We start from the raw sequence: 27,486 nt of genomic DNA on the forward strand, positions 1-27,486 counted from the left end.
TAGGAAGTGGATAGAGAAAAAGAGTTATGGAGAGGAAAGACAGTATGAGATGGACAAAAAAGGATTGCTCATTGTGGGTTCAAAATGCAGTTCTGCTGAAAGGACCTGAGAAAACAGCTGATGTGTTTTCATCTCTAAATTGGAATCTCTTCCCCTTGTTCAGAGCATTGTTTGATGTTTTGTTTGGTGTATTATGTAGGCATTATTCTCTGCTTTATATTATAGTTGCTATCACTATGGGCATGTCTTGGAAATAAAGGTTGTGGTGACAGATTGACCTGTGATACATCCCAAGGTGTAGGTAGGCTGGAAGACAATGGTTTGGTAGTAGAGTTATGTCTATGAATGAGCTGGTGGACACAGCTTACCAACCAATACTGAACAGTTAAGGTAATAACATGGAAGATAGAGGTTATATTCTCTGAGGTCACAGAAGTTGTGGGATACCCCCTAATACTGTGTCAGACCATCTTTTGCTCAGTGTAGTAAAGCAACTTCACGGACTCGAGAAGTCGTTGGAAATCCCCTGCAGAAATATTGAGCCATGCTGCCTCTTTCCATAATTGCGAAAGTGTGGCTGGTGCAGGATTTTGTGCGTGAACTGACCTGTTGATTATGTCTCATTAACATTTAATGGGATTCATGTCAGGCAGTCTGGATGCCAGATCGTTCGCTCAAGCTGTCTTCAAATGTGAACAGGTGTGTTCCGGTGACATGGCACATTGTCATCCATAAAAATTCCATTGTGGGTTGTGAACATGAAGTCCATGAATGGCCATGTAAAAACAGTCTATAAGCTTATGAAGTTGTCACCAGCTTACACAGTGCCTTGTTGACAACTTAGGTCCATGGCTTCATGGGGTCTGCACTGCACTTGAACCCTACCATCAGCTCTTATTGACTGAAATGGAAACTCATCTGACCAGGCTACTTTTCCAGGGTCCAACCAATGGGTGATGAGCCTAGGAGATGCACTGCAGGTGATGTGCTTTCAACAAAGGCGCTCATGTCCGTTGTCTGGTGCTGTAGCTCATTAATGCCAGATTTTGCTACACTGTCTTCATGGGTACATTCATTGTACAGCCCACATTGATTTCTGGTGCTGTTTCATGAAGGGTTGCTTGTCCGTTAGCACTGACAACCCTACAAAAATGCCGCTGCTCTGTCGTGAAGTGAAGGCCATTAGACATTGTGTTGTTGGTGGTGAGGGGTACTGTCGGAAATATAGTATTCTTGGCATAGTCTTGACACTGTGGACCTCGAGTTTACTGAATTCCGTAATGATTTCTGAAATTGAATGTTCCATGCTTCTAGCTCGTACCTTTCACTCCGTCTTCAGAATCTGTTAATTCCTGTCCGGCGGCCATAATAATGTCAGAAACCTTTTCACATAAATCATTTTGAATGCAAATGAGAGCACTGCCACTGCACTGCTCTTTTATACCAGTGTACGCGAGACTACTGCCATCTGTATATGGGCATGTCACTATCCCATGACTTTCATAACCTCAGTGTATGATGTACAGACAGTTGCTCTGTTGTAATTGTAACTTATGAACCAGTTTCGTACTCCTCTTAAGTCTTGTCAATTTCATTCTTTTAGCTTATTTCTTCTTTGATTGTCGGGAACTTTCCTTGTTGTAAAATGATTATACACATCTTGGATAGTATAAACTTCCACTTTCTTCATGTTTATTGTTCATAAGCACTTTACATAATCAGCTTGCTTGTCATGAACTATTTAAATTGAACATTACAGGTCTATAAGATACGTAGCTTAGTATTAGGCAAGTGAACATGAACAAGTGGCATCACAAATAAAACATTGTTTTGAATAGAATTTTACAGATTTACTACTGGATGTGGACTGGCTGATACAGGACATAGCATTACAATTACCAAGCACTGAGTGACTAACAACATTGTGACTGTACTAGTTGAAGAAGAATGGATTAGAAGTTTACTTGTTGACTTTGTGGTATGAACTAACAGTGGCTTTGTGCATGACACCTATATAAATACTTATGGAGTACATAATTTTAAAAAATGCTAAAATGCAGAAGTGTTATATATTAGATAGTAATATAAGAAATAGAAAATTTTATAGATAACAATTTAAACAGTAAAGTAAATTTGTATATCCAAAAACTGTGTAATTAGAAAGTGACAAAATAAAACTTTGCGTTTGGAAAATACAAAGGGCGAGCAAAAAGTTTTGCACAGCCGTCTCTAATTTTTATAGGTTTTGCAGGAGGAGAACGAAATTTGTTGTGAACATACTTGGAACATTTAGCTATACGTTGAGCCTCCTCAATGTAGCTTCCATCAGGTGTGACGTATCTGGCCCGATGTACTTTCCATGATGGAAATGTACTTTGGTAAAATTCTGGGAATTGACTTCTACACCATCGCTTGACACAGTTCATTCTGGCTTGCCTGTAAATAAAAGAACATACTTTCATATACCAACTTCCTGCAAAATACAAAAAAAAAGAAGAAGACTGTGCAAAACTTTTTGAATGCCGTTTGTAGTACCCATTAATGTGTTCGTAGATTTTCAAAGCCTGCTCCGAATTTTAACTAAAGTTAACTATTCTTGTGGGCATATTTTGTTAACTAACATATTGTTTTAGGGAAATTATACATTTTGGAATAAGAAGAAAAAACATCCCAAAACCGTAACAGAATTTCAACAAGATTGCGTTTTAATATTTGAACATTCTGGAATATGATAATCTATGTGAATATAAATGCAAATATTTGTACAAAATTGTAATCTCCCGAAGTTTTCCACCTCTTGCTTTGAAATTTTTGATATTACATTGCATTTCAATATGTGTGTTTATTTATACAGGGTGTTACAAGAAGCTTTCGGGAAACATCTCTCACACACAAAGAAAGAAAATATGTTATGTGAACATGTGTCCAGAAACGCTTACTTTCCAAATTAGAGCTCATTTTATTACTTCTCTTCAAATCACATTAATCATGGAATGGAAACACACAGCAACATAACGTACCAGCGTGACTTCAAACACTTTGTTACAGGAAATGTTCAAAATGTCCTCTGTTAGCGAGGATACAAGCATCCACACTCTGTCGCATGGAATTTCTGATGTGCTGATGCAGCCCTGGAGAATGATGTATTGTATCACAGCCGCCCACAATACGAGCACGAAGAGTCTCTACATTTGGTACCAGGGTTGCGTAGCCAAGAGCTTTCAAATGCCCCCATAAATAAAAGTCAAGAGGGTTGAGGTCAGGAGAGTGTGGAGGCCATGGAATTGGTCTGCCTCTACCAATCCATTGGTCACCGAATCTGTTGTTGAGAAGCGTACTAATACTTCGACTGAAATGTGCAGGAGCTCCATCGCGCATGAACCACATGTTGTGTCGTACTTGTAAAGGTACGTGTTGTAGCAGCACAGGTAGAGTATCCCGTATGAAATCGTGATAACGTGCTCCATTGAGTGTAGGTGGAAGAACATGGGGCCCAATCAAGAAATCAGCAACAATGCCTGCCGCCCAAACGTTCACAGAAAATCTGTGTTGATGATGTGATTGCACAATTGCGTGCAGATTCTCGTCAGCCCACACATGTTGATTGTGAAAATTTACAATTTGATCACATTGGAATGAAGCCTCATCCGTAAAGAGAACATTGGCACTGAAATGAGGATTGACCCATTGTTGTATGAACCATTCGCAGAAGTGTACCCTTGGAGGCCAATCAGCTGCTGATAGTGCCTGCACATGCTGCACATGGTTCGGAAACAACTGGTTCTCCCGTAGCACTCTCCATACAGTGACGTGGTCAATGTTACCTTGTACAGCAGTAACTTCTCTGACACTGACATTAAGGTTATCGTCTACTGCACGAAGAATTGCCTCGTCCATTGCAGGTGTCCTCGTCGTTCTAGGTCTTCCCCAGTCACGAGTCATAGGCTGGAATGTTTGGTGCTCCCCAAGACGTTGATCAATTGCTTCGGACGTCTTCCTTTCGGGACACCTTCATTCTGGAAATTTGTCTTGATACAAATGTACTGCGCCACGGCTATTGCCCCGTGCTAATCCATACATCAAATGGGCATCTGCCAACTCTGCATTTGTAAACATTGCACTGACTGCAAAACCACGTTCGTGATGAACACTAACCTGTTGATGCTACGTACTGATGTGCTTGATGCTAGTACTGAAGAGCAATGAGTGCATGTCAACACAAGCACCAAAGTCAACATTACCTTCCTTCAATTGGGCCAACTGGCGGTGAATTGAGGAAATACAGTACATACTGACGAAACTAAAATGAGCTCTGACATGGAAATTAAGCGTTTCCGGACACATGTCCACATAACATCATTTCTTTATTTGTGTGTGAGGAAAGTTTCCTGAAAGTTTGGCTGTACCTTTTTGTAACACCCTGTATACCTATTTCCTAATATATGATGTCTGTTCAAAAAATTTCGGAACTTTGGCCACAAAATTTTTCTACACTTTCTTTTTACCTATAGTTCGTGGTACGCTTCAAAACACACTCCTCAAAATTGATATACCACTCCCAACACCATTTCCATTTCCGGAAGCAGCCTTGCTACACGTGTTGTTGGATTGCATGAAGTGCCATCTGTGAAAAGTCTGCAGGGGTCAGGTCTAGAGAGTACGAAGGTTAAGGCAGCACAGTGATTTTGTGTTTCGTGCAATAGTCACGCACCACCAGGGATGAAAGTGTGAGTGCATTACGTGATGCAAGAGCAATGAATTTTCTTGCCACATTTTAGACGGTTTGCTTCTCACATTTTCTTGCAGGTGTCACAACATGTGCCAATAGTACCATCGGTTAACAGTTTGTCCCTAGGGACAAATTCATGACAGGCTAATCCTTCAAAGCTTAAGAAAACTGTCAGCAGGGCGTTGACATTTTACGTGACCTGATGAGATTTTTTGGCCTTGGAGAACCTTTCCTGACCCATTGTGAAGATTGTACCTTGGTCTCAACATCATAGCTGTAGACCCACATCTCTTAAGGAATCACTTGTGTGATCAAAAAGCTCTCCACAGATTGTATTTCTGGTATTTACTCACGAGCTGTGGGTCGAACATGGCTGCAAGACAATGCATTTCAAGGTGCTGTCTCAGGGTTTTGTGACATGATCTAACTGAAATGTTGCAATCTTCTGCAGTCTCTTGGACTCTTAGTCTTAGATTGGCACGCACAATTTTGTTGTCCTGAAGAGGGTCATTTTTAACTTCTGTCCAGTCATTTTTAAACCACGTTAATCAGTCTTGATACAGAGTACTGCTTAAGCACTCATCACCGTAGGCTTCCTGCATCATTTGGTGTGTCTTTGTAAAGGTTTTCTTGAGTTTCACACAAAATTTAGTACAGACGCTTTGGTCCTCTAACCCTGGCATCTCAAAATTCACAAACTGTGTGACCCAACGTTCTACTCAGTACAGCACCAGACAAGACCTAACAGACATACAACAATGAAACTTCCAGCAGTTACACATTAAATACAAATGTGTGCAGGGATGCCAACCACATTTCACTCAAACACACCATTCGTGCAAAATTACAAATGTTCCGAAATTTTTTGAACAGGCCTTATATGTAAATAAATATTTAATATATGAAACGGAAAAAAAAGAAGCCAAAGTCCTTGGCTGATTTACTTGAAATTTTTACATGTTACTATTTAACATTTGGACAAATATAGGCTACATACTTGAAACAGTCAGTAAATAACATAACATACCTTTGGTTGAAAAAAAAGTGGAAATCGTTGTGGTATATCATGAAATATTCCAGATTCAGCACCTGTAGTTTCTTGTAGTTCAGTGGCAGTGCTACACATAGCCTTCAAAATGCTGTCTGTAAAGGAGGTGCGTTCCCCAGCAAAGAGCTGTCATTGAGTGTCTTTTGGTGGAAAACCAGAGCATCACAGATATTCAGACACTTGCAGAATGTCTACCGAGATCTTCCAGTTAACAAAAGCACGTTGAGTTGTTGGGTGAGGCATCTATCATCATTAAGAGGTTGCGCAAACCTGTCCAGTCTCCAGTGTGTCGTCTGGCTGCACACAGCTTTGACTCCTGCAGTGTTGAAAAGTGTGGACACTCGGATGTTATCGACATATCACAAACACACACCTAGTGGCACAACGGGATGTCTCTGTTGGTAGTGGTGCCACAATTGTCCACCAGTTAGGGTATCAAAGGTGTTTGCCCCTCTGGGTCCATCACTGTCTAACAGAAGACCATAAAGGGTGCCAAAGGACCATCTGTGCGGAACAGCTTGTGTGTTTTGAGGCTGATTGTGGCAATTATCATCTTATGATTAGAATACTATTATAGAGTCTGAATTTGCAAAAATAGTAAAAAAGACTCAAGGGCAAATAGCATTATTGTTATTATTATTGTTATTGTTATTATTATTGTTATTATTATTATTACTGATATTATCTGGGACAATAATTTCACCTAACCTGTGAGAGGTGAGAAAAGTGGCACTGAATTTCTAATCTTGGCAGTCAAAAATATATAACTGTTTCTTCCAAACATGTTTGGATTTCCCAAATTTGTCGTTTTGGAGGGATGTGAAGACACAGCTATTTTTCCCAAATACGCAGTAGATTTTACATCTGTATTGACAAGAGCATGTGATGATATTAAGTTGTTCTTGATTTTTCTATCTTAAGCTTATTGTTGTTGTTATTATTATTATTATTATTATTATTATTCATAACACCTGCTGTGCGAGATGGCCATGTAGGAAAACAACATATGTGACATCATTCCATAGTCTCTTGATTAGGGACATGCTGTCTGCCCGCTGCTGTCTCATTGGCCATGCAGAACCCGCAGCTGGCACACCCCTTCTCGCTCCTCTTGTACATCATGGGGAGCATTGACAATATTAATTACAAAACGATGGTCAGCATTGGTCATTGGTGTAGAAGTCTTTATTTCTGTTGCAAATCGATTTGTCACTGCATGACCATCATCAGTGCTGTAGATAAAACAAGAATAAAATAAAGATTGTGCTGTAACATACTACAGCTGCTCAACTATACAGGGAAGAAAATGCAGAAGAGGTTGTTTTCATTGAGCTATATAAGTATTAAAACCTTGTGAACTCTTATATACAAGCAATAAAATTGCCGTATCCGCACATCAATGAAGAGTACTTGTCAGAGTAAAGGTACAAATGCAAGATTATATGAAACGTGTTGGTATCACACTGCACTTGTTTAGGCTTTCACTGTCTCCTATGGATACTACTGTTAAGTTTTATGTCTAATTTTAAAGTTTACAAGATTCCTATTACAAATGGATTCAGGTAAACTGCAGTTTAAACGTGATAGATGTTCATAAAAAGCAAAGGTACGCAGCATACCTTATCGTTGTTGACAGCATGATGAAATTTGCTGCCCAGCACTTCACCTCTCTACACTTTTGTCCATATGCTCAGTCTAGTTGGTGTCACAGTTCTCCCTTCAACCCTTACGAATTCTTCAAATTAAATCTGGATGTGACCTCAGTTGCCCAAGCTTCATCTGTAAATTTAATATGCCCCCTAATTTAATTCATTACTCTATGTAAACAGTTGACCTCAGCAGTAGTGGTTTAATCTACTATCGTAAGACAACCCTGTGTTTTTTTGAGTAACAAATTTGGGAAATATCCTCATCTTATTAGTCAAAAAATTTGAAAAATACAGCTATGGCAATTAAATCAGACATGTAAAAGAGACCACTTGCCAACTAGCAGAAGCTTTGAATTGTTGACAGGTGTGCACACACAAAGTGCAAATTAGGGCAAGCCTATTGTTGCCGTATAAAATAAAAAAGTGTTACAAGGATATGTTCAATTCAAATAAAATTTAAGGAATGTAAAATATCAGTTGTCATGAAATATCAGTTTCATTTATAGGAATACATATAAAATTTATTTTTAGAAAATTAATGAACTCTGGACAAATTTAGCACATTTCAGTGTTTTCCATAGAGAAATATAATCAGCTTTTTGTAGTGGCTTGAGCCATTCTTGTATGGCTCAGTCCAGTACTGAATCCTATCGAGGTCCTTATCTAGATTTGATTCATGGCAGCTACTTCAGTTTAGTTACCCAAGTTTGTTTCTCAACTTGATCCTCAGTGTACATATGTACTGGGGCTGAGTAAATTTTCTAATCATTTGAAAAATAAACAAATTGGAAACAGTCCACATAGTAATTGAATTTGAATTAAATGACTGTGAGCTTCACTGCAGACATGAATAGTCTTAGAACCAAACAAAGTTCATTAATTTCCCAAATCTTAATCATTTTTGCTTCTGAATTGTGTTGTTAAATTCTGTCAGGTTTCTGTTAATTTAATTATTTAATCAGGTTAATTGCCCACATACATTTTCATTGCCAATTATCACCTGAAATCATAAGTTCAAAATAATTAAGGTCAAGTTCATATTACCAGGGAGTTCAGCACAATAATATTTTTTAAAGAATTATCTTGAACTATTCAATCTCACCAATATCTCTCTGAAAATGCCAAACAATTCCAACCTAAGCGCAATGACCTTTACATTAGCAAATAATATATTGTCTCCCATTACAGAGGCATTCATTTACTTGAAAATTCTCTTTTTGCATAAATATTTCTCCGCATTTATTGATTTGTTATGCTGTTTGGTTCCTTACTTTGTTCATTGTAATCATAGTTTGATAGCAGAAGTAGTGCCTTCACAAAATTGACTACTATATGGATAGGGCCCCTAACAATGTGCCTTAACATTATCTACATCAAGCAGTCTACATTAAGCTTCTATCACAGTAAAAAAAAAAAAAAAAAAAAAAAAGGGGGGGGGGGGGCGATTACTGACAGACCACGAGTTTTCATTGTGCAACAGATAATATACAAGTTAATCAGGCTACACTGAGAAGCAGTTTCATCATGCCACACACTGCTACAGACAATTGATTTTATTTCACTTTACTTGAACATGAATGCAAGTGCTATTTTAATATGCTTAAGAAAATTGGCAGAAACAGCAGAATTAGACAGTTGCATTTCAAAATCAAAACTTGTGGAATACCTCAGCTGTCACACACAGTTTTGGGGAAAAGTGGGGGGAGAGAGAGAGAGAGAGAGAGAGAGAGAGAGAGAGAGAGAGAGAGAGAGAGAGAGAGAGAGAGAGAGAGAGAGAGAGAGAGAGAGAGAGAGGGGGGGGGGGGGGAGGGGGGGGGGGAGGGGAATTAAGGTATAAATTTTGAAGTATACATGGTTTATAGATATCATAAATATAGAATCTTTCTTTAAGTAAAATTTTTCTACCTGAGATATTTACACTACTGACATCAACAATTGTTAGGCTATACTGTAAATAATAAAGCTTAAAAATATGACTTGAATAGGAATTTAATTATTTTATGTAAATATGGTGTAAGTGCTACTATTGAATGAAGATCAAAAGGAGGAAAAATTGGCATCAGAAATAATGTAAGAACAAGTAGGATAATCACACTTAACTCTGCTGCAGAGTCACTGGTCAAAGTAAACTGTCCGTGTTGATTACTCCTCCTTGATCCTTTGTTCTCCATCATTTCATGTAACATAATGGTTTTATTGTGAAATTGAAGTTTAGCATCAGTTCATACCCTAAACCACATCACTTGCTGCTGTGTTCTCATTGACTACTAAATACCAAATGTTATCGCATCATATGTCACAGTAAGCACTGTCAGTGTTCCTCTACAGAACATGAAGTGACAGCACTTATTTTATTACTAAGTCGTAGTCAGTGTGGTCTTGATTAGAGAGTAGTTATTCAGAAGGGTCATTTGAAAGTAAATCTTTCCATATGACTGACAACAAACACTAATATAGTCCTCATTTTGACTTCTCACACTGTCACGTTGAACATAAGATAATCCAGTTTGTTGTTGGCTAATTTAAGATGTGAAGTGATAGGTATATCTTCTAAGGCCTTTGGGTGTGGAGATTGTTATACAAAAAGTAAAATGTGGTTTTATTGAGGCGTAAACTTGCTGTTGTGCTGAAAATGAAATCACATAAGGATTGTATTGTGCGTCCTTTTTCGTATGTATTGAAGTTAAAACTGTGATCTTCGGGAAATTACCGTGAGGATGTCCCTATCCTTTGTGTGCTCCTTTAATCCCAAATACGTACTGTCAGTTCTATTGGAAATTGTATTTGTGTCCACTTTTTAGGTATGCTGTTGTATGTGTTGTTAGGAATTAGTGCACACTTAAAAATGTGACTGTAGGGGTGTGGCAGTGTGTGAATCTGCACCAGTAGCATTTTTTGCACTTCTTATTCTGTTCATTCACAGAAAGTGTGCAGTAGCTACTACTTCTTGTACTCTGACATTAGTATGAATGCAACTTTTACTGGTTTAGTGACTGTGAGATGTAGAAAGATGTATTATAAAATTCCACTGTCATAAGTAAGAGAGATATAGGTGAAAAGAAAAAGTATGGTGTCTAGTACCAGTGCCGGAAGTAGGAAAAGCAGCTTTTAGATTTTTAAGAGGGTAGAGACAAATCACTGCAAAGATGCTGTAGACGTGTGTATGAAACCTATTACAGATGATTTTCTTGGGAAACTGATAACTTCATACAAACAAAGGGGGTGCTGAGGTAAGACCCCTGATGAGGACAGTGGTTCCAATTTTCGCAAGGGCATCACTATTTAGGTTTTCAATAGTTTCCCTAACTTGTTTAAGGCATATGTGGGATTATTGTTTTTGTTCTGCCCCAATCTCAGGTTGTGCCATGACCAGTTCTCAGTGGAACAGCAAATCCTAATTTTCCTTCATTATTTGAAAATTTCTCAAATTTTGCATCACATCTTTTTTCTTTTTGTGCTCACCAGCATTTCTGCATTAAGTAGTATAAAAATAGTCATTCTCAGACGGTGAAATAATGCAAAGTCAACTCTGCATTTCTTTTAATCATATACATTTTCGTAGGTCTTAAATTGGTTTTTGGTTTTCAGCTCTGAAACAGAAGCAAGTGGTCCACATGGGGACATAGTTGATGCAACTCCAGTAGGAAGCAGTAGAGTGGATGGGATTGATAGTGGTGCAACAAGTGAGAGTGAGGAAACATACACAAAGCTCCTGCTTCCAGTGCAGCTATGAAACTGGACTCCTCAAATAACGCATTTGTATCAGTGAAAGGAGACACTTCTGCTCAAATGAATGTGCTCAGGCACCGGATAATGGAAACTTGTGCTAAAGAAACAGAGCTACCCAGCCGACTAGCAGACGTAGGACTTAAAAGTGGTACAACTTTTTCATCCACTACAAACAAGCCATTTTCAAGAGACAGTACCTCTGATGACGTTATCAGTAAGTACCTTCCACTTTATTAGTGTTCACAGGCACATTAACATACAACTAATCATTTCAAAGGAAACTATATACATATTGAGGGAATGTTTTCATATTGGCATTTCTTAGACTTAATCAGTTAGCAGTTGTCAGGGGAAGGGGAAAAGGAAAACTCTCCACTGACAGAGATCCCTTATATATATATATATATATATATATATATATATATATATATATATATATATATATATATAATAAAAACAAAGATTCCAATACTTACCAAGCGGGAAAGTGCCGGCAGACAGGCACAATGAACAAAACAAAAAAACACACACACACACACACACACACACACACATCCATCCGCACATACACAGATACAAGCAGCTAATACTAATATTAGTCATCTATGATCTTAAAAACCAAAAATCACATAGTATTGTAGACATGACATTGTCTTGCTAATGAATGAGTTACCTGGCTTCTGTATGATATCGTACTGACATTGGAGCTCAACTGTGTTGAAAGGCTGCCGGCCGCGGTGGTCTCGCGGTTCTAGGCGCGCAGTCCGGAACCGTGCGACTGCTACGGTCGCAGGTTCGAATCCTGCCTCGGGCATGGATGTGTGTGATGTCCTTAGGTTAGTTAGGTTTAAGTAGTTCTAAGTTCTAGGGGACTGATGACCACAGCAGTTTAGTCCTATAGTGCTCAGAGCCATTTGAACCATTTTTTGTTGAAAGGCTGTATAGAGTCAAATTGGGTGAGAGGGGGGGGGGGAGGAGGCATGTAGGATAGGAACGGTTAAGGGGAAGGATGACTGAAGCTGGTAGGTAGAGGCAGCAAGTGCAAGCAGATAGGAAAGTGGTATCAGTGAGGTGTTAGCAGCAGATAGGGTAGTTGACATGATTTGGGAGAGAGAAAGTTAGAACAGAGGAAGGGGAAGACTGCAGACAGAATGATGGGACTGTAGAATGAAGTGGTGTTCATTTAGACAGGTGCAGATATGGGACTGGGGGGTGCTAGTGTATTTTGAGGCTGGGAGGATTACCGGTCTGAACCATGTGTTGTAAGGACTGTTCTCTGCTGGTCTTGACAGAGGTTTGAGTCCTCCCTTGGGCATGGGCATGTGTGTGTGTGTGTGTGTGTGTGTGTGTGTGTGTGTGTGTGTGTGTGTTTGTCCTTAGGATAATTTAGGCTAATTAGTGTGTAAGCTTAGGGCCTGATAACCTTAGCACTTAAGTCCCATAAGATTTCACACACATTTGAACATTTTTGACTGTTCTCTTCTATGTCGTTAAGAGTAGCTGCCGTTGAGCTTGGCTGTGAAGCAGCCATTGAAATCAATACATGTTGTGCCCAAAAGTGTGTTTAGACACTGGATGGTGGCAGTTTGGCAGCAGCAGCTATTTAGTTGACTGGACAGTTAGTTGGTGGTCACACTCGCACAAAAGGCTGTGTACAACTTACTGCAGAACTGATAAGTGATGTGACTACTTTCACAGGTAGCCCTATGTAAAGTTGAATAGGTTATGCCTGAGACACGACTGAAGTAAGATGTACTAGAGAAGTGCATTGTTGTGATGAACTACAGTGATTATCTGACAGTCAAACGCCTCCACTTAACAGTCCTTGCCACAGTTATGCCATCCTGTAAGCCCAGCTCTATTTTTCACCTTCACTTTATTAGTTAGCTTTGAAGGAGGACATTGCCCCAAAACATGACAGTATTTTCAGCCTAGTGTATGTACACATCTAGCATTCAGTTCTCGACCACATGGTGACTTTAGGAATCGGTATTTCATAATTCCATGTTATGATTTTTTACAGATGACTAATTTCTGTGAGGGTGTTCTATCTGATAAAAATTTTAGCAATATCCAATTACATAATTACCCTGGTACAAAAATTGCATTGCCCCACATCAAGAATTAGTTGCCGGTGTTGTACATTACACAGAAAGTAAAAGAATTGTATTCTTTGACTAATCTGTAAAGCCAGTGGATTCTATGCTCATACTGGCGATAGTTCACATGTCTTGCTGGTGCCAGGAAGCAGTGTTTTATTTAAATTGCTCCAGCTCAGGAATCGTTCTACAAAATTTTTCATGAATTTGTGAATATAAGCCTACATTGTTAAAAACATACGTGATCAGTTAAAATGAGCTTCGTGTGGTGTACTTTGAAGTAATTTTCAAAGCACTTGTACACCATTCTGTTCCCCTGAGTATTTAGAAGTTCTGTTAAGAGAGGCAACCTGAAATTTTTGTATGTATCCTCATTCACCTTTTCAATGGTAAATATCTTAGTAGGAATGCTAAAGGGCTTTTGGTCCACAGAAATTTTAATGCTATACTTTCCCTGTGACGTCACCTGTCAATGTTGCTTATGTATAGGGGCAATGAGAAGAATTTCAGCAGTATGCTTTGTCAGCATTTGCATATTAAGGATAGGCAGGAGGTGCCATGTTGTTGTTCTTACCCTGAGGTTATGGCAATTGTGTAACGTCTGCAATGCGTATGCTTTACTTGCCTGCATACAGCTGAGTGCTCACATACTCACTCTCTCAAAGCTACCTCGTGCCACAATCTATACAATTGTATACTATTTCACAAAGGACATGGACTATTCCATCATGGAGGTTCAGACAGGAATGAAAAAAAAAAAAAAAAAAAAAAAAACCACTGATACATAGCTTAATATATTATGGAATGTTACAGTGTTACAATATATATGCAACCATAACATTTCCATAAACATCAACAATTTCAGTGCATTATATTAACCAAACAAGTAGGTCACAGTATTTTATTGCGTAAAATGTTTAAAACTGCTTCTTGTTGTGCTTACTTGTGCCAGTTATTTCCATTGTCTTGAAAACAATCATTCTGTGGTAATGCTCACTTTATCATAAATTTTGGAGAGTTTATAATCTTTCACTGACGGTGCTGATTTGCATTCCTTTATAGTGAGAACTTTACGTAGCTTGGATCAAATTACCTACTGAACAGTCAATTTATTGTCATAATGTAATGCACATTCTTGATAATCATAAAGTAGGTTTGAGACAAGGTTTACTGTACCTTAGACTATCCACTTTCAACCACATTTCAGTGTCATCTCATCCTGCCAAATTCCTAGTCTCCTATTTACAATAATCTACATGCGTCTTTTTTTTTATGGTGATGTTGGAAAGTACTTGATGTAAGTAGTTGAGTGACATTGAAATGTAGTTGAAAGTATGGTAATCTTCGTTTCTTAGCTCTGTGACGAAGGGTGTGAAATTTACTGATCAAAACTATGATGCCAGAATTCTCCAAAAAAAGTTTGCAACTTTTGCTGGATCAACTATTAAATAATGCCAAGAAGTAAATCAAAGATAAGATCTACAATGTACTGAGTTGCCACGTCACATTTCCCCAGCGCTTTAGCACAACAAACCATACTAAAAATGATGTGTTTTTGGGAGATCTTTAATGTGGTGTATCACTTAAGCTGCTGACTTTTACAATACACAAATGTAATTTTGGAAAGTTTGAAATATGACTTGTTAATTTCATAAACACTTTAATGTTACAACTGCTCAGTTTGGTTCTGTCAACCAATTGCAAAACAGGATCCGTACATCATGACAACATTGTTGTTTCAGTATCCAAACTTATAAATGCCACGAGCTCTTCCCTATTGGAGTGAAATTTGTAGAAGAACTTTTTTTAAAAACACTTTTTTAAACAAATGCCTGTTAAATGTAGTTATTCCATCAGTTTCAAAGTCTACGAATGCCTTCTCTGTTCCTAGAAGCGCAATGTCAGGACCACCACGTTTAGATACAATGTAATCTGTTATAGTGGAAACTGTCTATAGCTTGGATCATTTATATACTGAACATCATGCTTGTTGCTCAGTGGTTTAAAGATTTTCACGGAATTCTTTTTGAGCTCGCTAGTAATTCTTCACAGTTCAACTAGAACAAGTACAGCACCTGCAAGAGTCAGATGATCAGGGCACAATGTATGCCATGATCTGAAGCCTGCATCTTTGTTAGATTTTCTGTTTTTGATAGATATTGTAAGCAGTATTTACTTACACACCTGTTAATCTTGCAGGTGTCTCTAAGATATACAAGGTGACACAGAAAACGGGAACATTTCCACATTCCAATAAAACTTGGAAGTGATGAAGAAAAGAAATTTCATTCATAGTAATTGAAACCTTACAGCTTTACCTTTTACGAAACATTGATGGCATTTATCATTTTTTTAAAAAAATTACGTTCTACAGATGGTGTCCTCCTGTACGAATACATTCGTGAAATCTGCTATTGAGATTCCTCATTGATCGCTGCAACATCTCAGCTCGGAAACACTGAATTGCATCCCGAATTATTTGCCTTAACTCATCCAGGGTTCTTGGTCAAGTTGTGTAGACTATGCTCTTCAGGTAGCCCCACAAGGAAAAAATCATAAACGAATAAATCTGGTGATCTGGGGGGCCAGGGAATGTTACTGAATTGTGACATCACATCGTTGCCAAACAATTCTCGCACATATGCTATTGATTGCTGTGCAGTGTGTGATGTCGGTCTGTCCTGTCGAAACCAGGCTTCTAGAATATTTGGAAGGTTGTTAAATGCAGGTGTTACAGAAGTTCGTAACATCTCCAAGTAATGATTGCAATTGACAGTTATTATGTTTCCCTGTTCATTTGCGAAAAAATACGGTCTGATAATCCCATGTTGTGAAACACCACATCATACTGTCTCTTTACTAGTGTGTAAAGGGCACTCATGAATGTCATTAGGATTTGTGTTTGCCCAGTAATGGTAGTTCTGTTTATCCATCTAACCTGTGACATGAAAATGTGCCTAATCTGACATCACAACTTGTTTAGAAATTGATCGCTATTGTTTATTTTTGTCATCATTTGTAGACAATCCTAATTGTAACTGGTAATCTTTTTCCTTCAATTGTTGCACCATCTGTAGTTTGTACGGATAGAATTTTAAGTCAAGATGAAGAATTCTGCGAACACTTTCCAGGGACATTCCAACCCCTGCTGCTTGCTTATGAATTGAACGCCGTGGGTTCTGTAAGACAGACTTGCATACATCATTAATGCTCTCTGGAGAACGCACACTTCTTGGTCATCCTGTTGGTTTCTTCTTGAGGGCAGATCCAGTCTCTTCAGAGTTATTAATCCAGCATTTTATTTTGTGTTTCAGCGGAATGGAATAATGATGATCTAAATTATAAAAATGTCGGAGCTCCCTCTTCTTCACTACCAAACTATCACTGTTTTTATAAAACATTTTTATGGATAATTCACGCTGTTGTCTGTTCGCCTGATCCATGATTACTGAAATGGCAGACTGTTTACTTGCTAACTGGATTTTCCGTTGTTCAATATTCATTGTATTGTTCATATCGCAACCTTTAGTTTCCAGTGTTTGATGTTTATTTAGACTATCCCGAATTACTTTTTGTACAAAAAAAAAATTGCAAATCATAAACCAGATTCGTTTCATTACTGGTGGACGGCTCCAAAGCATTGTCTGCACAGTGCTACATTGCAGGTACTGCATGCTGATCTACTGTGTTAAAGTGTTTTTCTGTGCAAACTGCACACTTCCTTGATGTGTACCTGCTGTAGGCATGCTTGGTCACATTCCTGAAGCTGCATCCCATGGAATCATGTAGCTCTTTTCTTAAAATTTGAGCTACTGATTAATATTTTTGGCGTGGGTTTTGGTCCTCTTTTTAGATTTTGAGCAGAAATTTTCAATTGGCTCATTTGCCAGAATATTTTTAAATTTGAAATGTAACAGAGGTATACACAATAAGAAAACTAGTCACCTTATAAAGTACACTATGTGAAAAGTATCTGGACACCTGGCTGAAAATGTCTTAAAAGTTCGTGGCGCCCTCCATCAGTAATGCTGTAATTCAGTATGGTGCTGGCCCACCCTTAGCCTTGATGACAGCTTCCACTGTCACAAGCATGTGTTCAGTAAGGCGCTGGAAGATTTCTTGGGGAATGGCAGCCCATTGTTCATGGAGTGCTGCATTGAGAAGAGGTATCGATGTTGGTCGGTGAGGTCTGGCACAAAGTTGGCTTTCCAAAACATCCCAGAGGTGTTCTGTAGGATTCAGATCAGGACTCTGCACAGGTCAGTCCATTACAGGGATGTTATTGTTGTGTAACAGCTCCACCACAGGCAGTGCATTATGAACATGTGCTCGATTGTGTTGAAAGATGCAATCGCCATCCCCGAATTGCTCATGTACAGTGGGAGGCAAGAAGGTGTTTGAAACATAAATTGCTTGTGCTGTAATAGCGCCGTGCAAAACAACAAGAGGTGCAAGCCCCCTCCTTGAAAAAACAAGATCACACCATAATAGCACCGCCTCCGAATTTTACTGTTTTGCACTACACGCGCTGGCAGATGATGTTCACTGGGCATTCACCATACCCACACCCTGCCATCGGATTGCGACATTGACTATAGTGATTCGTCACTCTTCACAATGTTTTTCCTCTGTTCAATCATTCAATATTTACTCTCCTTACACCAAGCTAGGCGTCATTTGGTATTTACCAGCATGATGTATGGCTTATCAGCAGCTGCTCGACCATGAAATCCAAGTTTTCTCACCTCCTGCCTAACTGTCATAGAACTTAAAGTGGATCCTGATGCAGTTTGGAATTCCTGTGTGATGGTCTGGATAGGTGTCTGCCTATTAGTTACGACCCTCTTCAACTGTCGGCAGTCTGTCAGTTAAGAGACGAGGTTGGCCTGTACGCTTTTGTGCTGTGTGTGTCCCTTCTCATTTCCACTTCACTATCACATCGTAAACAGTGGCCCAAGGGGGTTTAGGAGTGTGAACATATGTTACAAGTGACAACCAATCACCTGACCATGTTCGAAGTGCACGAGTTCCGCAGAGCGCCCCATTCTGCTCTCACAATGTCTAATGACTACTGAGGTCGCTGATATGGAGTACCTGGCAGTAGGTAGCAGCACCATGCACCTAATATGAAAAACACATGTTTTTGGGAGTGTCCGGATACTTTTGATCACTTAGTGTATGTATGCATGCATTTACTTTCACTGCCTGAGGGAAGTAATTGAAAATTTCATCCTTCCGTATCTAGACTTCCAAAATATATTGTGTGATGGTTGGTACCGGTTAATTTTATCTGCACGTACCATTTAGCAATTGTAGTCTGTGATTGATGTAGTACAAGAAACACTTTCCTTTTTCTTTTCCTTGTTGTGTCAGCTTACAAACATTGTTTCCCCTTGATTGTGCATAGCACTACAAACTATACCACATTTCTTTCCTTTTTCTCTCTACTTGGAAACAGAAATGTGACCTGCCATAACAAAATCTGACTCCTCAAGTTTCAAATTTTTGTCTACTGTTAGCATTTCTTTGGGAAAAAAGTTTCTTGTGGGGTAAAAATCAAACTGAAAAATCCAGGATGGAATGTAACAATATTATGAAAAAGAAAGTTGCTACTCACCATATAGTGGAGGTGCCGAGTCACAGATAGGCACAACAAGAGGACTTACAATTAAAGGTTTTGGCAGTTATGGCCTTCGTCCACAACAGATGACAGACTATTGTTGACAAGGGGCCTTTACGGCCGAAAGATTTAATTGTAAGAGTCTTTTTGTTGTGCCTATATGCGACTCAGCATCTCCATTATATGGTGAGTAGCAACTTTCCTTTTCATAACATCATTTCTTGTGGGTAAAATAGTTCTACATCCGTAAAGCCCTTTCTCTAACAGTTTACACAAAAGTCTAAATATAAGTCTAGAGAAAAACTGATCAAATAAAAAACAAACAGTATCTTCCTTAGTGATATACCATCTTCAGTTTTTCCTTTATAGATTTGAAAGCACAACATATAACGTGTAATCGCACAATCTATTACAAATATTTTTAAGCCTCACTCTACAGGTTTCAATGGCATGTACTGATTTAAAGAACTTTTTCTCTTGAAAACCTCCATATTTTCATCATTGGATTGAAGGATACCGTGAAAATTTTGTTCCAGTGCACTATCAGAAGTCCTAGATTGTATAATTAGTCATAACTAGGTTCATTTCATTTTGGAATTTTGTTGCTGTCATTTAAATGAATGTGCTTCAGAATTTTAAATCTTTTCAGCGTCATCACATCAGTGATCCTAGAACTGTGAAAGGTGGGGTGTGATGATCAGAAAAGACGAATACTAGATGGGCTATGAGAACTCATTACTATTAGCACCCCTAGGAAAGCTTTCAGCTCTGTTGATGTGAGGTTTAGGCATATTCCACTCTGTGGTGCATACTTCATTGATTCTAGAACTATCATATCAAGAAATCCCTATGAGAGAAACTACAAGAAAATTTCTCCAGGGGAATGCAAATTCACAGGAACTCTAGGCCAAGTGGTAAGAAAAATGGTAGTGTGTTGTATTGACATGAATTCATTCCCTGTTTAGAAACCTTCAGCTGATATTGAGTAACTACTGGCATGTTATACAGTATAACCCTGCTTCCAAGTTCCCAGAATTAACATTTTCCCGCCATTTACAACATTTTTTATTGGTCCCATCAAATTTCCTATGACCACAATGTTAATTTGCACCTAATTTTGCTTCACCATATTTATAATTTTCATGAAGATATCATGACCAATTACAATAATTTCCAAACTGTCTCTGCTGGTGATTGTTTTGATTATTGTGACACCTTTGTCGAGCCATATTTAGCTTGTTTTGGCATATGGCCACTTGGAGTGTTAGTTGACACCGTCATTCACTTTGCATTGCTCAAATGTTTTTAGTTTAAACACAGCGCCTGATACTTATTTTATTCATGCTGAGCAAAATGTGTTTCAAGAATTTATTCTCGTTGTCAAGTGCAGATAGAGATAGATAGATATAGATATAGATATAGATAGATATAGAGAGAGATAGATATAGAGAGAGATAGAAACTTCCACATGGGAAAAATATATTAAAAACAAAGATTCCAAGACTTACCAACCGGGAAAGTGCCGGTAGATAGGCACAATGAATAAAACACACAAAAACACACACACAATTTGAGCTTTCGCAACCGGCGGCTGCTTTGTCAGGAAAGAGGGAAGGAAAAGGAAAGATGAAAGGATGTGGGTTATAAGGGAGAGGGTAAGGAGTCATTCCAATCCCAGGAGCGGAAAGACTTACCTTAGGGGGGGGGGGGGGGAGAGGATAGGTATATACTCGCGCGCGCCCCCCCCCCCCCCCCCCCCCCCACACACACACACACATATTTAAAGGCAAAGAGTATGGGCAGAGATATCATCTCTGCCCATACTCTTTGCCTTTAAATATGTCTGTGTGTATGCGTGCGTATATACCTATCCTTTTTTCCTCCTAAGGTAAGTCTTTCCGCTCCCGGGACTGGAATGACTCCTTACCCTCTCCCTTAAAACCCACATCCTTTCATCTTTCCTTTTCCTTCCCTCTTTCCTGACGAAGCAGCTGCCGGTTGCGAAAGCTCAAATTGTGTGTGTGTGTGTGTGTGTGTGTGTGTGTGTTTCTACATAACTGATGACGCTTAGTACCTGAAAACCTCAAAAAGATGACTACTGTGCAAGAGACACAATAACACACATTCAAATACCATACAAAATACTTATTCACATCATTGCACTTTGAGAAATAATTATAGTGCATTGTGCTAATCATGGAAAAAAATACGTAACTAGTGCAGTACTTCATAATTTATGCATGCTTTCAAGAACATGGGTTATAACGTATGAAGCTGAGTCAAACATTCGTACTTTCCAGATAGTTATTAGTCCCACTTACGTCAGCGGCTTTTATTAGATAGTAAAACTTCATTAGATAGTAAAAAAAGTCTGTGACAAGTCTTTTGATGCCTGTTATGTACATATGTTATACATAAAGTGCAAGGGGGTATCATATACGTAACTTTAACAGCTTAAGACATTGTTTCCAACATTTTATGTTTTTCCGCATTTTACACAATTTTTTGAAGTTCCATTAAAAGTGTAAAAGCAGGATTTCACTGCACATTTCAGAATTTGTTATTGAAATAGAAATACCATATATACTTGAATAAGAAACAAATTTTTTTCCCGTATTTAAGGACTAAAAGTAGGGGTGCGTGGATTATTCGAAACGAGGTTGGTAGTGCTCCGCCTCCAGCAATAGACCCCAATATACTATTGCATTCTTGTGACCTCAGTCTGTGATGCGTCAGTAGCAGTTTAGAAGTGAAGAAGTATTAACAACACCCAAACTTGTTAATTACAGCTACAAGTTCTTGTTATTGCTCGTACACTGCTAAAGAAAAACTGAAAATTATTGAAGAAGCTGAGAACATTGGAAACCACGTAGTGAGAAGGAAGTACGATGTGAGCAAGAGTGAGCAAAACTTGGCTTCAAGAAAGTAACAGTGATCGCCGGGCATTTCGCAGCCAAAGAGCAAAGCATCCGGACCTCGAAAAAAGGCTCTGTGATTATGTAAATGGGCGACAATACGGATGCATGGTGACGAGTGAAATGTTGCCAACCTCAAGCACTGGTTTTAGCCAAACAACTAGGCATTACCAGTTTCAAAGCTAGGTGGGGTGGGCTAGCAAGATATTTCAACTGAAATGGATTAGGATTCCAGAGGAAAACTACAATCGCTTAATGGCCTTCAGGCGATTAGATTATGAGGAAAAAAATAGTGCATTTTCATCATTTTGTGATAAATCTGTGATGCAAACAGTCCTATATAGTATCGCAAATTGGTAACGTGGATCAAATGCCAGTCTATTTTGAGATGCCGCTCGATAACACCGAGAACAAGAAAAGGGAATCCAGCATCGTGATATGAACTGGCGCAGTGAGAAGCAAAGGTGTATAGTGATGTTGTGTGTAACTGGCGATAGACAAAAGCTACCAATTTGTGATATTTAAAAGGGAAATTATTTCAAAAATATCAGTGAAAGGCATATTAGTGAGAGCAAATCCGAAAGGGTGGATGGACAATGACCTTGTGATTGACTGGGTGACACATGTTTGGCAACATCGTCCTGGTGCGTTACTGGGTGTGCATAACATGTTGGTCCTGGACAGCTTCCGCTGACATACAACTGAGGAAGTGCTAGACAAACTACAAAAAGGGAAAACTGACTTAGTCATTGTCCTGGAGGCCTAACATCCATCCTACCACCACTAGATGTGTGTATAAATCAGCCATTCAAAGTTGCACTTAAACAGCAGTATACGCAATAGATGGCTGATGAAAACCACAAGTTCACACTGAGTGGAAAAATCGAACAGCTGGATTTTTTCAAGATTTGTGAGTGGATGAAAAGTGCATGGGATTCAATTCCACAACCACTGGTGGAAAAATCCTTCAAAAAATGTGGTGTCACAAATTCACTGAATGGAACAGAGGATGACGCTGTATGGGAAGATGCTGATGGCAACAATTATTCTCCTGCTAGTGATGATGATGATGAAAGCGATGATGAATAGAGAGGTAAGGGAGCATAAGTAGAGACTAAAATCTTTTATTGCACATATTAACATTAATTTCTTAAACATGGTAATTTACTCCCCCTCTGTTGTAGGTAGGCCATACTCCCGGCTGCCAGAGATTGTTTCCTGGCAGGCCGGTAGGCCAACTGCACACTGCTGAACTGGCTGCATGTGAAGATTAAGATGCATTTCTTCAAACCAATTGATATTATATACAATTTCGAACAAGTCATTACATTAGAACAATATTTTTTTCCTCCTTCAAAATTAGGGCACACGCGTTTTTCAAGGGCGTGGATTATTTGAGTATATACAGTATATTCTAATGCTACTTCACGGTTTGACTGAGCTTAATCGAAACTCAGTTGTGCTTGGTGGTCATTGTTGCCTCTGGAAGTTCCTACTGAAACATCCTCTGCATCTAAATCTTGTTCGTAATTGGAACCAAGCCCAATTTTGTCAAATGTATCTTTCAAGAGTTGTAGTTCTATCTCGGAAGGGCTCAACCCTGATTTTCCCCATTGCATTATGACCTAAAGTGTAAAAATTATTGTTTATATTACTCCATTGCAATTCTTGTAAAAATGTGTAAAAATACAATGTAGAAGCAAGAATGCAGATTAAGACTATTTGATAATTATAGTAAATACTGAGGTACCATAATAACATAAAATAACTTCTCGGGTGTATTTGTTTGTAACTGAAATATTAGAATAAATTTGCGGAACAAGATTGTGTATGTATTTTTTGCCCACAAAACACAAAAAATCTCATTTTACGGTGATTTGTACTAGATGTAGTGAAACTGGTGACAGGTTATTGTTAACATTTCTATATTATGTTATATCATCATAATAAATTGACTTGACTTTCTAAGTGTAAAGACTTAACAGCAATCTGTATACTGAAAACTTCTTTGGCTTCCCTTGTTCTATGCATCTTGCTGCTTATAAAAAGTTGACCTCACTATGTTAATTTGGAGGAGGAGGAGGAGGAGGAGGAGAGGGGAGGGGAGGGTATACAGGAGTGGGTATACAATGTAAAAGGCATATTACTATATACATAACTAGGTCTAGATTGAGTTTTAGCATCTATTCCACAATGCCAGGTCTTGTAAGCGATGACATCTCGGTCGGCGAATTATTCCAATCCAAGTAGAGAGGCATTCTCACATCTGACTATAGCGAGAGTAAACCATCCACTTCCAGTACCATAATAACTTAACTTTTGTAGAAGCACTTGTTAAGAAGTGAAATATCAAGTAAACTCTATGAAAATTGAGATTATGTGGGTGTTCTTACACATATGACACAAAAAAAATTCAATTCAAAGAGATTTGCAGTAGACACATTGCAATTGGAGGCAGATTACTGTCAATATATCTGCATTACACTATAAAACCACTATAATAAATAGATTTAATCTTGTGAACAATAAGACATACCAGCAAAATTACAACACAGTCTGTGCACTGAAAACTGAGACTGCTTTATGGTTACTTTGTCGACTACAATGTGAAATGGGTGCTATCGTCTGTTGATAAAACAATATAAGCTCATCGTGGTTGCTTTATTGGCCGCAGATCACTCCTATGCAGTAGCTGAAAGCGATAGGGCATTTACAGGCATCAGATTACAGAGACTTTGAACCTTATGCACAGTGTGGTTAAAATATAGACTAAGGGCCTATAAACAGTTACCAGCTAATTCATCCATAAAGACGCTGCTACATAGCAACAAGTATGCAAGAAAACGTATCTGCAAATAGTCCTTTACAGGACCAACCAAGTGCAGAACACTCATCAGTCCCCATTGGTAACGTGTTATATATCTTTTTAGTTTGCAGTGTATCATTAATATTCAGATTAATATTGTGTTTGTAAATACAGTCTCATGACCTCGTTGTTTCCTTAACAGTTATAGATCTCACTGAGGATGGAGATGATACAGATATAGCATCACCTGCATCTCTAGTAACTAACAACCCGAGTGTTACTCGTAAGTTCACCTTTCTATTGAAATTTATGAGTTCACAATTTACCGTTAGCATTTGAATTAATATCGTGTTTGCAAGTACATTATCTCATGATTTTTGTTCTTTCCCTTAGCACTTATAGATTTCACTGAGGATGATTGACGATTATGATGATTGGATTAGGTGAAGGGCTACTAAGCACTGGAATGAATATTTAAGATTAAATTTAAAATTATGTAAAGTACTTTCCATTATTGTTATTGTAGATAAGACTATGTTAAATGCATGATGTACTAAAATAAAATGCTGGAGAGATTAACACTGCTGCTAAGTTTTAATGAAAACAATGCAGACAGTATGTTCGTGCAGTTATTGTGAAGCAATCACATTTTGCCATATGCATGAACTCTTGTGTTCATGAAAGTCAAATAGAACCCTGTATTAATCGGAACATATCATCATCTACAGTTGTCACCTTACTTGAGCTGACACAATGAGTATACGAACTGTTTTACATTTTCCTCGCATATGGTGTCAAATACAACAAAACAAAAATAGGTTTGATTTTGGCATGGAAATGGTTGTAATTAACATATTTTTTCTTGCAAAAGGTTAAAATAAGAAAAAAATCTACCATCTGTTTGCAACACTTTCCAAGTCTACATATACATCTTAAGTACGTACTGCAGCATATCGAAAACATAAATTCTGCCAAAGAGGCAGATTCCATATCTCCCTGTATGCTATGCCATGTTCATTGTACTCTGGAAGGTAGTGTATCAATTTTACTTGAACTAAGGTGAGCTATGAGCACACTTTGAAAGAACTCTGAGAAAATTGTTGTGAGACTTAACTCTTAAGGTATTAAGTGATGTTGATAAACCAATTGTTCAATGTATAATTCCAAAAGCTACCTAGTTTCCACTATAAGGGGTACAGTGTGTCAAAATGCAGTGGTCTTGACATTGTGCTTCTAATAGCAGTTTACAGAGTTTAAAATTGTCAGAATAATTACAGTTAACAAGCATTTATTTGCAGAAGTGGTAAACTTAGTCTGATATGCTCTCAGTGCTAGAATGTAGGGAAGAGCCCATAGTGTTAGTGAATTTGCATGATGAAACAGCAAGATTTTCATGAAGTTACAGATTCTGTTCTGTGACTGGTTAACAGGTTAACAGAAGCAAACCGAGCAACACTCATGTTTATCTAAATTTTTACAAAGATGTATATAAAAAACAAAGATGCTTTAACTTATCAAACGAGAAAGCGCTGATATGTTGATACAATAAAAAACACACAAACACACATACACACATACAAATATTCAAGCTTTCGTAATCCATGGTTGCTTCACCAGGAAAGAGGGAAGGAGAGGAAAGATGAAAGGATGTGGGTTTTAAGGGAGAGGGTAAGGAGTCATTCCAATCCCGGGGGCGGAATGACTTACCTTAGGGGGGTGGGGAAAAAGGACAGGTATACACTCATGCATACACACATCCATCCGCACATATACAGACACAGGCAGACATATGTAAATGCAAAGAGGTTGGGCAGAGATGTGAGTCTAGGCAGAAGTACAGAGGCAAAGATGTTGTTGAATGACAGGTGAGGTATGAGGGGCGGCAAGTTGAAATTAGCGAAGGTCGAGGCCTGGTGGGTAACATGATAAGATACAAGAAATTAGGGCTCATACGGAACCACATGAACAGCTGTTTTTCCCTTCTTGTATTTGCGAGTGGAACAGGAAAGAAAATGACTAATAGTGGTACAGGGTCTGACACGTGCCTAAAGGTGGATTGGGGAATATCGATGTAGCTGTTGTTACATGTACTTCCAGTTATATTTCATGATCACCATCCAAAAATTAAAAAAAATTGTTTGCAATGCATGTGCAAAAATTAATGAAGATTTTGACAAGTAGTACTAGGAGGTACATCCAGTAACTAGAGACAAATTGATAGAGAGGAAACAGCTATATTTTCACAAAATTAGACTTTCACTGCTTCTCAACATAATCCCCTCCAATATCAATACACTTTTCCTGATGATGTAGTAGTTTATTTTAGATCCTACGCAAAGAAGCCTGTCTTGTTGTTTGTGCCACTTTCTCAAAATTCTCTGACATCATCACTGTTGCTGAACTTTTTTCCATGTAACGCCCCCTTGAATGGACAACAAATGGACTGTAGGGAGAATGAGGCAGTATCCCCCAACCTATTTTTGCAGTGGTTTCTTGGGTCAGCTGGGTGGTGTTACGGTGAGCATTGTCATTTAGCAATGTCATTCCTGGCTTTACTTAGTTCATTAGCATGTCTAAGTAAATAAGCACTGTTCATTGTACATGATCTTCAAAATAATCACAAGTGACAACATTTTGGGCATGCCAAAAGACAGTCAACACGAGTTTTCCCCACTGATGCTTGTGTTCCATATTTCTTTAACAGGTGAACTGCTGTGCTTCCATTTCACACTTTGCCATTTTCAGCAGAATTCCAAAAACAAAGATGAGATCATCACACATTAAAGTCTTGTTTAGAAAATGGTCATCTTCCTTTTCGCAGCATTGTTGCAAGCCTATACATACTTATTGTTGTTTCCTTGTGTTATTGCATTAATTCATTTGGGAACTAC

At 38.4% G+C, this 27,486-nt stretch overlaps 1 protein-coding gene across 20 annotated transcripts in view; it reads left to right on the forward strand.

The window, feature by feature from the left end:
* LOC126272184 (eukaryotic translation initiation factor 4E-binding protein Mextli) overlaps positions 1–27,486 on the forward strand; it is a 121,207-nt gene that overhangs the window by 74,294 nt on the left and 19,427 nt on the right. For 8 of the 20 annotated variants that reach the window (XM_049974842.1, XM_049974852.1, XM_049974838.1 and 5 more), the window contains 2 exons: positions 11,015–11,369; positions 24,798–24,878. In XM_049974842.1, coding sequence (XP_049830799.1) covers positions 11,015–11,159 — 145 coding nt within the window. In that variant the 3' untranslated portion in view covers positions 11,160–11,369; positions 24,798–24,878. Of the gene's footprint in view, positions 1–1,838; positions 2,383–11,014; positions 11,370–24,797; positions 24,879–27,486 lie in introns of those variants that run through there. The other 12 variants (XM_049974853.1, XM_049974841.1, XM_049974839.1 and 9 more) reach the window with 4 other exon arrangements.

Source organism: Schistocerca gregaria, chromosome 5, assembly GCF_023897955.1.
Source record: "Schistocerca gregaria isolate iqSchGreg1 chromosome 5, iqSchGreg1.2, whole genome shotgun sequence".
Lineage (NCBI taxonomy): Eukaryota > Metazoa > Arthropoda > Insecta > Orthoptera > Acrididae > Schistocerca > Schistocerca gregaria.